The sequence below is a fragment of the Clinocottus analis genome, unplaced genomic scaffold (genome assembly GCF_023055335.1).
Source record: "Clinocottus analis isolate CAN_PGR_092001 unplaced genomic scaffold, fCliAna1.0.p SCAF_3, whole genome shotgun sequence".
In the NCBI taxonomy this organism is placed as follows: Eukaryota; Metazoa; Chordata; class Actinopteri; order Perciformes; family Cottidae; genus Clinocottus; species Clinocottus analis.
The window spans coordinates 13,274,265-13,287,458 of NW_027176042.1; the positions used below are offsets into that span (position 1 = coordinate 13,274,265).

Here is a 13,194-nt window from a genome sequence, read left to right on the forward strand (position 1 = left end):
TCCACAAAGACCACACTACGTTGTATTGGGGCTTGCTAACCACAAAGTGCAGATACTTATATGAAACAAAGATCCCATTCTGAATGTATGTATTCCGTGTGCAATCTATAGCTACATCTCCCTCAGTTTAATGATATAAAATATGGTGTTAGGTGGACCTGAGGGTTACTTAATCCCTGCCTCATACTCAGCCACTGTTTGTGAGCCTGTCGTGAATGTGCACGTGTAACGGACTTGTTCAGGACACAGGTTCGTCAGATAGCTTCTCAGTCATCAGACAAAAAGCCCTTTCTATTGGTGGCCACCATCCGTCGGCGTCCTAATCCGGTACACACACATTATATAAAATGACCGTCCAATCCCGCGTCAAAGAGAGAATCAACTCCTGGAAAGCTTGGCATTCTGCTGCTTTTGATCATTTACCGGACTGGACTGCAGAATCATGATTATTATAGTGGACCTGCTTCTGATGCTCCTCAACCTGACTTACTCCATCCTGAATGCCGTCATCCAGACTTTCCTGCGGCCGAGGCTGAAGTGCATTGATGGAGAGCTGTGTCTGATAACAGGGGCCGGGGGCGCGCTGGGTCGGCTGTTCGCCCTGGAGTTTGCTAAAGAGGGGTCGCACCTGGTGCTGTGGGACTGCAACACGGCTGCCAACGAGCAGACCGCCAAGCTGGCGCGCGAGCTGGGAGTTCAGGTGCACACGTACACGGTGGACCTGTCCAAGCGTCAGGGCATCTATGAGGCTGCGGACAGGGTGAGAGCGGAGGTCGGGGAAGTCTCCATAGTGGTCAACAACGCAGGCGTGGTGGCAGGACGGAGGCTGCTCGACTGTCCCGACGAGCTGCTGGAGAGGACTCTGCTAGTGAACTGCCACGCTCTGTTTTGGGTAAGATTTCGACGCACGCAGCTTTTACGCACAATTGAAACCGTAAAACCCCACCGTTACGAGCCACAGTGAACATCACACATCCGGACGTGAATTACGTAACATCTATTTACCGCACTCCTCCCCGCTGGCCCGGGTCTGTGTTTGTGCACTGAGGGGTAAAGGGCTCAGAGCAGCCTGTGCCTCCGCAGAGCTGCACTGTGTCCCTGTGACAGCTGAATGTGTGCAGCTTAAGAGGTGCTTGTCGGTGGCGGCGACCCTAAACACAGAATCAAAGGAGCCCACGCGAGCCCACCCGTTAAGACAGCATGTGACTCCGCCCCTGATCCTCTTATGGCCCCGGTCCCGTGCACTCGTACAATAAACGGGTAAGCTCATTAGCGCCAAGTATCAAGATATCAGAGGCAGACACGCAGTGTGCGGGTGCTCAATTTCTGTGAAAGCACTTTTCTAATGCAGCACGTGATCTGGGAAAGGAGAATGTCGCACTGTATGAATAGTTGGCAGCTGCACCACAGCCTGTATGTTGGAAATGGTCAACAATGGGATGCTGGAGGTTTAGTAAACTACTGCCGGTTTCATCTGCATGCACTTAGCAGTATTTATACGCTGGAACTCTATTTCATATAGTACCATAAAAGTTAAGAAACCTCTTGATGAGACTCTTCTGTGATATTTGCAGGGTTCTAAAACAAATTCAAGGAATGGCCTGGGCCTTAAATTCAAGCCACAAATAGCATAGTATGAGACATGGGTCAAGGTTACTGTTAAAACACTGAGATTATTTATATTGAAATCTAGAAGGCGTTATAGAAGCAGACAAAAAAAATAAAGCAAAAACATATTCATTTATATTATTGTACAAAATATATAAATTAAAGCCCCTTTAATAAAATAGTTTCCCTACCCATTTAAGGGCCTTCATTTTATTCCCTGAAACCTTTAATGATCAAGGACCTGTGGGAACCATGTATCTGGAATCTTTTGTATTTTGGGGTTACTCATATGCTATATGTTTGAGGGTCTTGCCTTAGGTTGATGCTGATTGGTTTATCAAACCTGTATTTCGGTTACAATAAAAATACATTTTCAATAACCAACAGATGACAAAGGCGTTCCTGCCTCAGATGAAAGCAAAGAACCACGGTCACATTGTGACCATCGCCAGTGCTCTTGGACTATTCAGCACCGCATGTGTGGAGGTAAGAGATGTGATTAATGATGTCAACAACAAACAAAATTGTCAAAGCCAAGAACAATCCACTAGAGAACAGAAGTGCTTGCATTTAATCTTTCAGGATTACTGTGCCAGTAAATTTGGAGCCGTCGGGTTCCACGAGTCCCTGACGCATGACTTGATTGCAGAAGAAATGGATGGCATCAAAACCACTTTAGTCTGCCCTTATATTGTAGACACAGGGATGTTTGCAGGCTGTGAAATCAGGTGAGAAGCCACCAATCATTTAAACTGTTGTAGTCATTAAAACTGAAAAAAATGCTAGTTCTTTAGTCTCCACTTTTTGTTTGAAACCTACCAGGAAGGAGTTACGGAGTCTAATTCCACCTCTGGAGCCCCTCTACACCGTACAGCAATCAATGAAAGCCATTTTAGGAGAACAGAAAATGATCTGCATTCCTCGCCTTATGTACATCCCCTTCCTGACACGCGCGTGAGTATACTATAGCGTGAATGCTATGGCCATTATTGATGAGAAAAAATATTCAGAGAAACAATTTGGGACCAAGACAAATGTGAGACGTGTTTGTTTCCTTTTTATCTTTAGATTACTTCCTTGGGAGGCAAATTTGGCAACATATCGCTTCATGGGAGGTGACAAATGCATGCTACCCTTCATTAAGAATGTTGAACTGAAGACCGCCAATGGCTACATCAAATCCTAAGACCTCTTCTTATAACTCTATGGACCAATGCAGATACCAAAGGTTCACACTATTTTCTTAAAATATGCATTTGTGTGAAGGTAGAGGTATGGTTGGTTATAAAGAACCATAACTGGATCTTAAGGGCAGCCTCGATTTGCTACATGAAAAGCAAATGCATTCTCCTTGTTAATCAATAAAGTTAGTGAATCGCCTCTGAAGAGCCAGTAAAACTCAAACCAAGATCAATTCTTCAAAACAGTGCTCATGTAAAAAGAGGCTGTGATGAAAACAGATCTATACAAGTGCCTCTTTTTATTCACATTAACAAACGATGCAGAAACGAAGACTAGACGTAACAAATCTACAGGAAACATGCAACAGAGAAAATATGATCTATTATGTTTGAGCCACAGACTGCTGTCTCCAGAACCATGGAAAGGAATTCAAAACATACAAAAGAAGCACTTAAGAAATCCCTCCTGTATGATTGTGATGTTCAACTGTTCCACAATACTGTTGAAATATACCTCTGCTGCTATTTATGAAATAAACTTACAATTGTATTGGAACTTGATATCCAAATCCTTTTCAGTGAAGTTTTGGTCATTTCTTAAAATCACTTAAAAATCCATCATAAACTTTCAAGTCAAACCAAATCTGTTAAGATTGAAATTCAGCTGAAGCAGGTCTGTCATGTGACTTGATGAGTGCATCGTGGGCTTCTATTAAGTGAAAACCATCCCATCACTTTCAAACCAACTGCACAGTGGCTGCCTGTAAGTACCCCTGCAGGAACTGGAGGGCGTCTGCATTCAGACTGGTGCTCAGCATCGAGGGAACCTGCACCCAAAAAAGAAAGAAAAGGGAGACAAGAAGTTGGAATCAATCATTTGCTTTCGGCATTGTCCTATCATCTACACCGGAGCCCGGCAGTTAAGCAATAATCACAACATGTCTTGTATTACAAACCAAACATGAAAGATAGCATAATTTGCTAAATATTTCCCACATGTCTAACATACCCGTCCCGGACAGGCAGTAGAGAGCTTGTAGAGCGACTGAGCCAGCAGGATCTTTGGATTGCCGACAGAGTCTCCGATCGGGTCATGCTCCTTTTTCCCAGCAAAGGCAAGTTGCGAGAATGCCGTCTGATAGCCTGGTGTGTCCTCAATGTCGATGAAGTGCTCATCATCCGGGATGCTGTCATCTTCTGGCAACTCAAATAGACCAATCAGCGCTTGGAGCAGAGGGGTCCTGAACACACACATGAAAAGCTTACAGTCACGCAGAACAAAAAACAACATGTAATTAAATTTAAATTAGGAGAGCGTTTCTGCCATGTAGCTGTATGCTAGATTTTAGAGAGGGAACACACAAACACGAGCACGAGCACGCACGATGAGGCGTGAAGGGTTCTAGCAAAGTAACTTCGTGAAAAAAGGAAATACAACGGTTGTGTTTCCTTGCGACTGAGTCTTACCAGAGTTTGGTGTACTCTGTGTCCATCAATGCAGGGCATTCAGTGAGGACCTTTGTGATGCCAACAGCGCAGATCTTCTTTTCAACTGGTCCAGACACCTTCTGTACCTCCGGTATGATTATTTTCTCTAACACCATGCCAAACATTCTGCAAGACAAAAAGCAAAAAGGATTAACATAACATGTCATCACTGGTCTTCTGCACCGACATCAAACTAAGTTACACGAGAGACCTACAAAGGCAATGGGATTAGGAAATATTCACTCTACTGGAGGCAGGAGAAAGACACCAGCATCATCACATGTGATGATAATTGTGCATACAAGTCCATTGAGTTCTACTCTGACTAACCCACTAAATATCTGACATCAGTTTCTGGCAACATCTTGCGGCATGTATTAAAAATACACTTACTTTGGCTGGATGCTGTCAAAAATCTCCTGAAGTGCAATGGCTCCGTATTTGACACAATACAGGTTGATAAACACCAAGAAACCTGTGAGAGAGAGAAAACGTCATCCGCTGACAGTTAATACGATGACTGCTGTTAATTTTGACTATAATGGCTGATATCACCAGTTTATGGAGATATCAATAGCTCAGGAACAGAACCTGATCATTTTTTATGAGACGATGGTACTGACTTTTGATGAACTTGGTGGTTTTGGAGCTTTGTAGCCTCTGGAAAAGCAAAATGAAGATCTGTTTCCTGTACTGAAGGATCGATTCTCTGGCAAAAAGCAACAGCTCATGTTAACTAAATATGACATAATTTTAACCAATATACATTTCACCAGGTAGAATATATTATACATGATCCACTGAGACCACAACTAGAATGAACTTACGAGGGCATGTGCTCTATGATGCTATTGATAAGGTAAAAACCTTGGTGGTCATTAGCTTTGGAGGCTATAAGCTTTTGGAAAACACCAAGCAGGCCAGGCTGAAAGGAAAAGAAAAGCATAAGAATAATGCCACACAATGTATAACTAATAAAATAGATAAAAGTTAACAAAATAAATAGAGAAGCATTCACTAAACAATGTTTCTGCTGTACACAACACGGTCTACAATCACTTACTATTTTATCTGCTGCAGAGCCGGCAATAGATGCCCCTCCCTTCTGCAGGTAAGCCTGAAGCAGACGCACCAGAGGGGGGATGTTTCCTGTCCTTTCCCACAGTGCAGGCTGCAATAGGTGAGGGAATAAAGCCATGTAGGAAGAGGGAATGGAGTTGGAGTGGATCTCGAGGAGGAGAGACATCACCTGGAACACGTATGGAAGAAACTCTGCAACAGAGGACAAAAAGAGGATGAGGTGTTGTTTAGCCACCATCCAGAGTTTATGAGCACATCATCTGCACATAGAAATAAATTCTATAGGGAACTGTAACACACCCTGGACATCGTTCTGAAGGATTTCGGTGAAGACGGGGAAGAGTGCTTCCTCGAAGCTGCTGACTGTGGTGGGGTCGGCCTTGCAGGTGATCCGGACAGACAGGCACAGGGACTCAAACAAGTAGTGGTTAAAGTGCGGCTTGCTGGGATTCTGAAAAGGAGTGACCAAGATTTGAGTTGACACAAGTATCCCCTGAACAAACCAGGATCTTGGTGAATCCATCTCTGTTTATAAACCGTTATAAAATGTGCATTACCTTGCTGACCAGGAGGAGCTTATGAGTGAGCTGCCCAATCAGAGTGGGAACGTAGGGGACAATTGCCTCCTGCAGCAGGGAAAAGCTGCGCATGATGGCTTTAAAGATTAAAAGAAAAAAAAAGATATGATGAGGCTTCTCAAAGTAACTTTGCATTTGGTTTGTCATTGCCTGGGAAACATTAGATGACGAGGAGAGTCAGGTTTACCTTTCATGATGTATTCATTTTCAGCTGAACCAGGAAGAGCCAGCGCTTTGAACAAGTTGATGAGCAGCTGTTCAGTAAAAGGAGCCATCTCTGCTGACAAGATACTGAAAAACATAAAGGGAGGACGAGTTTAGTAGCTTTACAGATGGACGCAGACTTTCCTCACTTATTCTTTCATCTCAGTTCTCTATAAAACGTTGAGACAAATAGAAATGCTTTTATTGCAATGCTGTAGGGGGAGGTGATCTCTGGAGAAAAGGTAAACAGTTCCCAATATCAGTAGTGTGTGATTACTTCACACATCTTAGGAAATATTACACATGAAGTAAATGTTCACTTTCACCTAATGTAGTTTAGTTTAGATGCACTTATTAAATAACAAAATGGTGCACATATACAATTTACAGTCTGAATATATGGAAACTAACATGAAAGCAATCAAAAGGATTCTTAATATGAAGATATTCACCTTGCTCTAAACTGGAGTGTACGAAGATGATACAGAATTACTATTATAAATATCAAAACAAAAGAAAGTATCCCCATTCATTTCACTATTCCAAGGATACACTGTACAATTACTAACCATTTCTTTATGCATTTGGAAAAAATTCATGCGAGCAATACTTAAATTTGTTTTGGTTCACAAAAAGTTTAATATTTACAGCGTGGTGTTGTTGGGGCCCCTCATGGTGAAAAGCCTCTCCAAAGCATGAGCAGCGTAAGTGTGCTCCACTGTGCTCGCTGACTGTAGGTGACTTATCAGGAGAGGAACCGCCTGCAGCAGCTGCTCCTTTGGAAGCTGAAGAAAAACAATTGAGAAGAAGCTCGCCAATACATTCATTTAGCCTTTTGAAAATTAAAAAATACCGCAGAGAAAGTAACGGTTCATACTTGGCTTCTGAAGATCATGACATACTTGATGGCGTCTGCCTTGAGCACTGGGAACTCATTAACTACAATAAAAAAAGTGTGTGAAGGAAATTAATGCTGGGAATAAAACACATTGTACAATATTTGTTGTTTCAATATATAGTGAAGCGGGACATGACAGGTGAGACTGAGCCAGCAGTTTTGTAATTCTACATCATATTGAGAAATGGTAAGGGTATTCTTACCATTGGGCGATTTCAAGTCAGAGAGAATGTGGTTCACAAAGAACTCATTCAGATTGACCAGCTCGTTGGCTTGTGTTATTCCATGCTAATAAATAAATAAATTTAAAAAAGGAGTAAATACTGAGTCAATTATATCAAACTGTGATTATAAATGTTCATTCTATCAGCTATAAATCCAATAATCCTCTAAAAAGGAAAGTCAACAATACCTTCTGTGTCTGTGCTTTAGATGCCAGTGAAGTGACCAAATAGATGGCGGCATCTTTGTGTTTCCAGTTCTCCCTAGGATTCTTGGCGTACTCTCCCAGCATCGAGTTCACATAGCCAGAGAAGATGGCTGTGACGGGGCCCTCAAAAAATTTACAAAGGCCCCTCACCAAGTCACATGCCGCCCTACGACGAGTGTCGATGTCTAAGGAACAACAGAAAAAAGGTTATCAATGTTTTTTCTAAATATGGAAACCATCTATTGAACTTTCATGTTTTGAGTGCAACCAATGGATTATGCAACTATAGAGTACATGGAGCCCTGCTAATGTAATACCCACACAACAGTCAAACTCAAAATGATGATCTACATATTTATATGGATATTTATGTAAACAATTTACATTAGAGAAGGTCATAAGCAATAATCAAAATCTTTACCAGATCCTTCAAGGTCCCTCCGGATGTATTCCTCAGAGTTATCTTCAAAGGCCTCCTCATCAGCACCTTATCAGGCATAACAAGCAATCCGGTCAGTATCACACAAGTGAATGCTTGTGAACAAGCAAGCAGAACCCCGATTCAGACATCAATGACATTTCCAGGTGCAATCTGCCGACGTGAACAAAACATTTACTTACTTCTGAACTCCATGTTGGGCACAATGACCTTCTCACAAATGCTAGTGAGGGTATTCTGGTCTTCAAATAGATGCTTGTAGTGTGGCCTTTCGCAGACTGATGCCAAGAACTGGATGGCATTACTTACGAGCTGCAACAGAGACATGCTGCACAGTTAGTACAGAAAAAGTGAAACTCAAAAAACAGAACACAGAAATAGCCAAGGATCGGTACTCTCACCAGGTCGTATTTGACTTCCTGGCCAGTAGAAACTAAAAGGTTCCATATAGCAGTGACAAAGCGCGGCAGATACGGCTGGAATTCTTCATCGTACTTCTGAGCGTAGAGAGCCGCATTGTCACAGATCTGAGACTTCAGCAGCTCCAGGAGACCCGCTTCCTCCTCATCCTATCGAGTATTCATGAGAAACAAACACAAAGATATAGCACAGAACAATTAAAATTGCAGTACAAGAGTGTTGAAAATAAAATACAAGAGTGAAGAAAGGAGAAAAATATAACTCACATTTGTTTGTAAAAGCTTATTATCCAAAGTCAATAAGCCGTGAAAATTCGTCATCCAGGTCTCCATGTTGTCTTCAAAAAACTCTGGAAGGTCCTGTGTAATAGCACAGAGAACATTTGAAGGAAACGGCTCCACTGATCCCTGATGACCATGTACATGGATTGCAAATGTATCACACACTTCCGTGTTGCTGCATGATTGCTTTGCAATTACAAATTAATTACAATTCATTAAGATTAACTATTTTTCTGCGTTCCTTTTTAATCATTAATATAAAAATGAAAAAAATAGCTTTTAGAAAAGGAGTTTTAATGCAGCATACTTTTTACTTTTGCTTGAGCAGATTTGTGGAAAAAAAATATAGTTTTTTAAGAGATACATTTGGATTCATTCATCGTACTATATTTTTCTATAATGTAGCAGAGAGGGAAATCAATTGAATCACAGGACCAGCCCTTTCCCTCCCTGATTGGAAAAGAGGTGGAGCCAAAAGAAACAATAAATTAGTGCACCTGGGAGCTGAGGAAAAAAAACATCAAGCAAAAAATCCAACCTGGAGGAACAGCAGAGAGAAGCGAGACTCCAGATGGAAACATAAGGGGCCGATCACACAGGACGCGACTTTTTAAAACGCAGCCGCTTAAAAAACGCCTTGACAAAAACGCGCCGGGCGTTTTTTTTTTAAAGGCCGAGTGTGACAGTGATGAGGTGCGCGACTCCATGCAGCGCACTTAAAAGTTGAGAATTTTAACTTTTAAACGCGCTGAAAAAACGCGAGTCGCGCATCACGAATTCTTTTGACGCGTTCGGTGTGAACGCACCATTAGGCTACTGGAAGCAAGCTGCTTCCAAGACTGGACCTCGCTCAGGGCCACCTGAGGATCTTCTGTCCTACCGTTGGAACCTGCAGATAAGTCTTTGAAAAACCCTGCGCTTTGAGCTCGCCATCTCTGTTCTCCAAAAGGAAACATACATCTGAAACCCGAAATAGTAAACAGGGAGTGAACACCTATTTTGTTTAGTACATTGTGTTATTTTGTGTCTTTTGTAGCGGAGTCAGCCGTGGCCAGTGAGGGAAAAAAAACTAATTGTTTAGGTAGCTTCACAAAAAAACCACAGGTTAGAGGTGAGTCTACAAAAGTTCTCTGCTGTCTGAAGTCTGAAGCCTACCTGTAATAGTGTAAGGGAAGTCCTACGCTACAATAATTTCATTCATTCTTTCTTCTTTAAGAGGCAGGTGGTCAGCTGTTCTCTTCCAAGGCTGACACAGCACTGGAAGTCAAGCTATGCAAGACTAGCTGGTCCCAGTCTGTTTTTATCCTACAGCATCTCTCAAAGCATCATATATGAAGCCAAAGGCAGGAGAGGAGCAAGGCAATGCAAGCAAACTCATTTTCCATGAGTCTTCCATGAGAAACAACACATGAACGGCTCCTAATATTTCCGTTATGGCTTTCAACTAGCGAAAGCAGCAGCCAATATTTACAGACTAATTACTGCAGTACAGTGGCGCAGTCTGCGGCTGTGGAGGGGGAATTACTTTAGCTAGTAAAGAGACAATGCAACTGTCCAAAACAGCACCACCTTGAAGTACAATGCAAATTGAACTGACCTGGAAGTTAAGACTGTAGAACAGCTTGGAGATAAGTGTAAGGGAAGAGAAGAGGACCTTCAAGGCGTTGACGTCTGTAGCATGAGTCTGACACAACTCAATAGTGGCCTAGAGCAAAGAGAGAAAATGTACTCTAAAAACTTCTTCATATTAGTTTGTCATCATATTCATGTCAACCATATTGACATTTATCACATGTTATACAACAACTTAATACAAGAAGGGCTGTCCTTGACAATTATATGTCGACTTACGTTGCGAGGCACTTGGTCGAGCACCTTTTATATTTTTGGAATTTGGCGTGCGCAATTTGGTAATTGTCAAATAGTTTACTGATAAAAACACTTTACTGAGAGGATGTTTTTTCAGACCACTTTCTTTAGTGTCTCAAAATGTATTGTATAATCTCGTATGTAAATATTTTGCAGCCAAATCAATTTGTTTCTTTATGATGTATACAATTCTTAACTGCATTGATGCTTGCACACTGTCTGCGGAGGCTTGCGCTACGCAAATGCCAGTAAACACAAAGATTTACATTCGTACCAATTTGCAGGCAAATCAATTTTCAGATTTAATCCACAGATAATTTAAAAAACACCAATGCAGCCCTTTAATTCTTGTGTTTACCAGATTTGTGCTCATAAATTTCTTGGGAATAAGTAATATAGAATGAAATAAGCATAAAAATTACTTATCTACGAAATTTATCTTAGGCCATGAAGACCAATTAATCGAGTAGATGGGGACAGCGCTACTTGTACTTGTAGTAATTTAACTGCAAATCATCACAACCTTGAACAGCTCCGTCAGAGGAAGGGCAAATGTGTCCAGTACTAGTTTGATCTCCGTCCAAAGCTCATTTGACTTGAACTCATGGCGGTACCTTGGAAAAAAATAAGGGAGGAGCCAGACATTTCAGTTAAAATGTAATCATTAAAAAGCTTTTTAAAGCATAAAGAAGTTCGCTTTACCTCTTGAAGAGGGAATGTGCAGTACGAAGCACTCCATTGATGATGTGGAAATCTCCGCTTCGGAAGCGGGTCACCATCTCAGTTAGTAAGTCAGGCCATTTTTGAGGGAAATCTTCCCTTCCTATGATACTGATGGCGTCACTCAACTGTGGAAATGCAAAGGATTAACAGAGGCTTTTCCTTTACACGTTGCATTACCTTTTTTGAAGGGGTCTGATTTCAACATCTGAGGATGTACCTGTTTTTGAATCTGTTCTGGGCTGCTTAGCATCAAATTGACTATGTTTGCTTTAATTGCTGTTCGGTCTGAATCCGAGACTTTGTTTGGTTCATCTTCGACCTTTGGGAAAACATATCACAAAAGTAGGAAAATCAGTTTAGTGTACAGGTCAACAATAATAACACAATACAGGTTCCATTTGAACTTTGTACTAAATACTACTTTCTATACAGTTTGTCCCAAATACAGCCCCAATCTGAAACACTGTTTCTACGTACACAATACCAGAGTCAACAACATGTACACTTCATGTTTAGTCAGACTCACAATGCGCCAGTTTCTTTTGATGTAGTTCTTGAAGGTAACAGCAGCACAGACGCGAATCACTGTGTCTTGGGACTTCTCCAGCAAAGTGAGTAACAATAAGGAGTAGTTCTGGTTTCCCTCCACAGATTCAAGGAACTTTTCAGCTAAGAAAGAAAAACAATAAATATAAATCAGGGTTTGCAAAGAGATTGCACAATTAAATACATTTGCATACAAAAAGAACAATATTTATGAACTGAATTAAGATATGCAAGTGCATGCTATGCCATGAAGACACGTTACCTGGACGTCTGACTGCAGGGTCTGGGTCCAGTGTTTTCCTGAGGAACTCGGTGAGGGTTTGTAGGTGAGCATCATTCAGTTCCATGCTCGTGCCTAAAGGCGATAAAGTTAACGAGTGGATGAATGAAAGACACAAAACCAATGTCTGGCTGCAATGTGGTTAAGAGGCTAACTACTTTACTACACATGGATTACTTACGCTAATGCTGAGTAATCATGTGCACAAACTTAACGGAAGGCTACTAAAACGTGTTTATTGGTTCCTGTAAAATTAAGTTAACGTGATTAAAAGTTACAAAATGTGTGTTAACTGTTGAAATAATCCAAGTTGTAATTAAAACTTCACTTCCACTGATCTAACAAATCAATGCAATCATTGATAACGTTCCCAACGTTTACGACTGTCAGCTAGTTTCAGTCATAGTTGCAATAGTTAGCTGACGTTAGCTTGCTAGCTGCAAACATAGGACGGCTATTTAGCCTCAATCTGGCATTAGCTCAGTTGGCCTCTGACTTCAGATCGGTTTTAGCAGTCTAACGTCCAAGCTAGCGGTTTCCTTGTCTTTTACAAGTTAAAATGTAAGCCAAGGCGGTCGTTATATTGCTTTAACCTGATATTATATATATATAGTTATATTGAATATAAGTTATCTTAATGCGCTGCCTCATACCACAACATGACGTTTTATATGATATAAAACAGCATGGAAAGCAATATCCCGTTTCCAGTGTATAGACTGATCCAGCAGCTGGTCTACTCCAAGTCCCTTTGCTAATGCTAGCGCTAGCTAACGTGGTATGCGCTAACCATAAAGTTAGCTACTTTCCAAACATTGCGCATCTACTCGCAAGATGTTGGTGTATGGACCCATTTTCACGTAAGAATACCGTATTACTGGATACATTACCTGTTAAAGCATTGCGATGACTTACCGTTACAGTTAATTTTAGCTGGGATGGGGAGGCACTACCACACAGACGTGCTCGCCTTGCCGTGCCAGCTTTCAAACGTCTGGAGGAAGAGGAACTGCGCGGTCACTATACCGCGCAAGCGCGGATGACAGACGAAAGCCGTAAGACACGCCCCTTACTTCATCAAGCAAGTGCAGCAACTTTACTTTAAATTATCATTCAATATTGAAAGGTAATTATTCCTCTCCACTAAATGACAGCTATATAGCTAACTT

The 13,194-nt window shown here is 41.5% G+C and overlaps 2 protein-coding genes across 2 annotated transcripts; one reads left to right on the forward strand and one right to left on the reverse strand.

Annotated features, from left to right (window-relative positions):
• The first annotated feature begins 442 nt into the window (after positions 1–442).
• LOC137796442 (retinol dehydrogenase 10-like) lies at positions 443–3,233 on the forward strand. Its single transcript, XM_068594375.1, has 5 exons — positions 443–892; positions 1,996–2,094; positions 2,191–2,336; positions 2,431–2,562; positions 2,677–3,233. Exons 1-5 carry the CDS (start codon positions 443–445, stop codon positions 2,792–2,794), a joined length of 945 nt encoding a protein of 314 aa, XP_068450476.1. The 3' UTR covers positions 2,795–3,233.
• On the reverse strand, positions 3,072–13,066 carry cse1l (CSE1 chromosome segregation 1-like (yeast)). The gene is made up of 25 exons (XM_068594374.1): positions 12,941–13,066; positions 12,008–12,100; positions 11,726–11,868; positions 11,417–11,518; positions 11,179–11,324; positions 11,000–11,090; positions 10,205–10,312; positions 8,593–8,685; positions 8,308–8,475; positions 8,089–8,218; positions 7,889–7,954; positions 7,450–7,652; positions 7,241–7,325; positions 7,017–7,078; positions 6,788–6,924; positions 6,123–6,226; positions 5,915–6,012; positions 5,658–5,808; positions 5,341–5,549; positions 5,105–5,202; positions 4,901–4,986; positions 4,671–4,752; positions 4,257–4,403; positions 3,799–4,030; positions 3,072–3,616 (listed from the first exon to the last, which is right to left on the reverse strand). Exons 2-25 carry the CDS (start codon positions 12,090–12,092, stop codon positions 3,527–3,529), a joined length of 2,916 nt encoding a protein of 971 aa, XP_068450475.1. The 5' UTR covers positions 12,093–12,100; positions 12,941–13,066; the 3' UTR covers positions 3,072–3,526.
• Between the last annotated feature and the right edge of the window lie 128 nt (positions 13,067–13,194).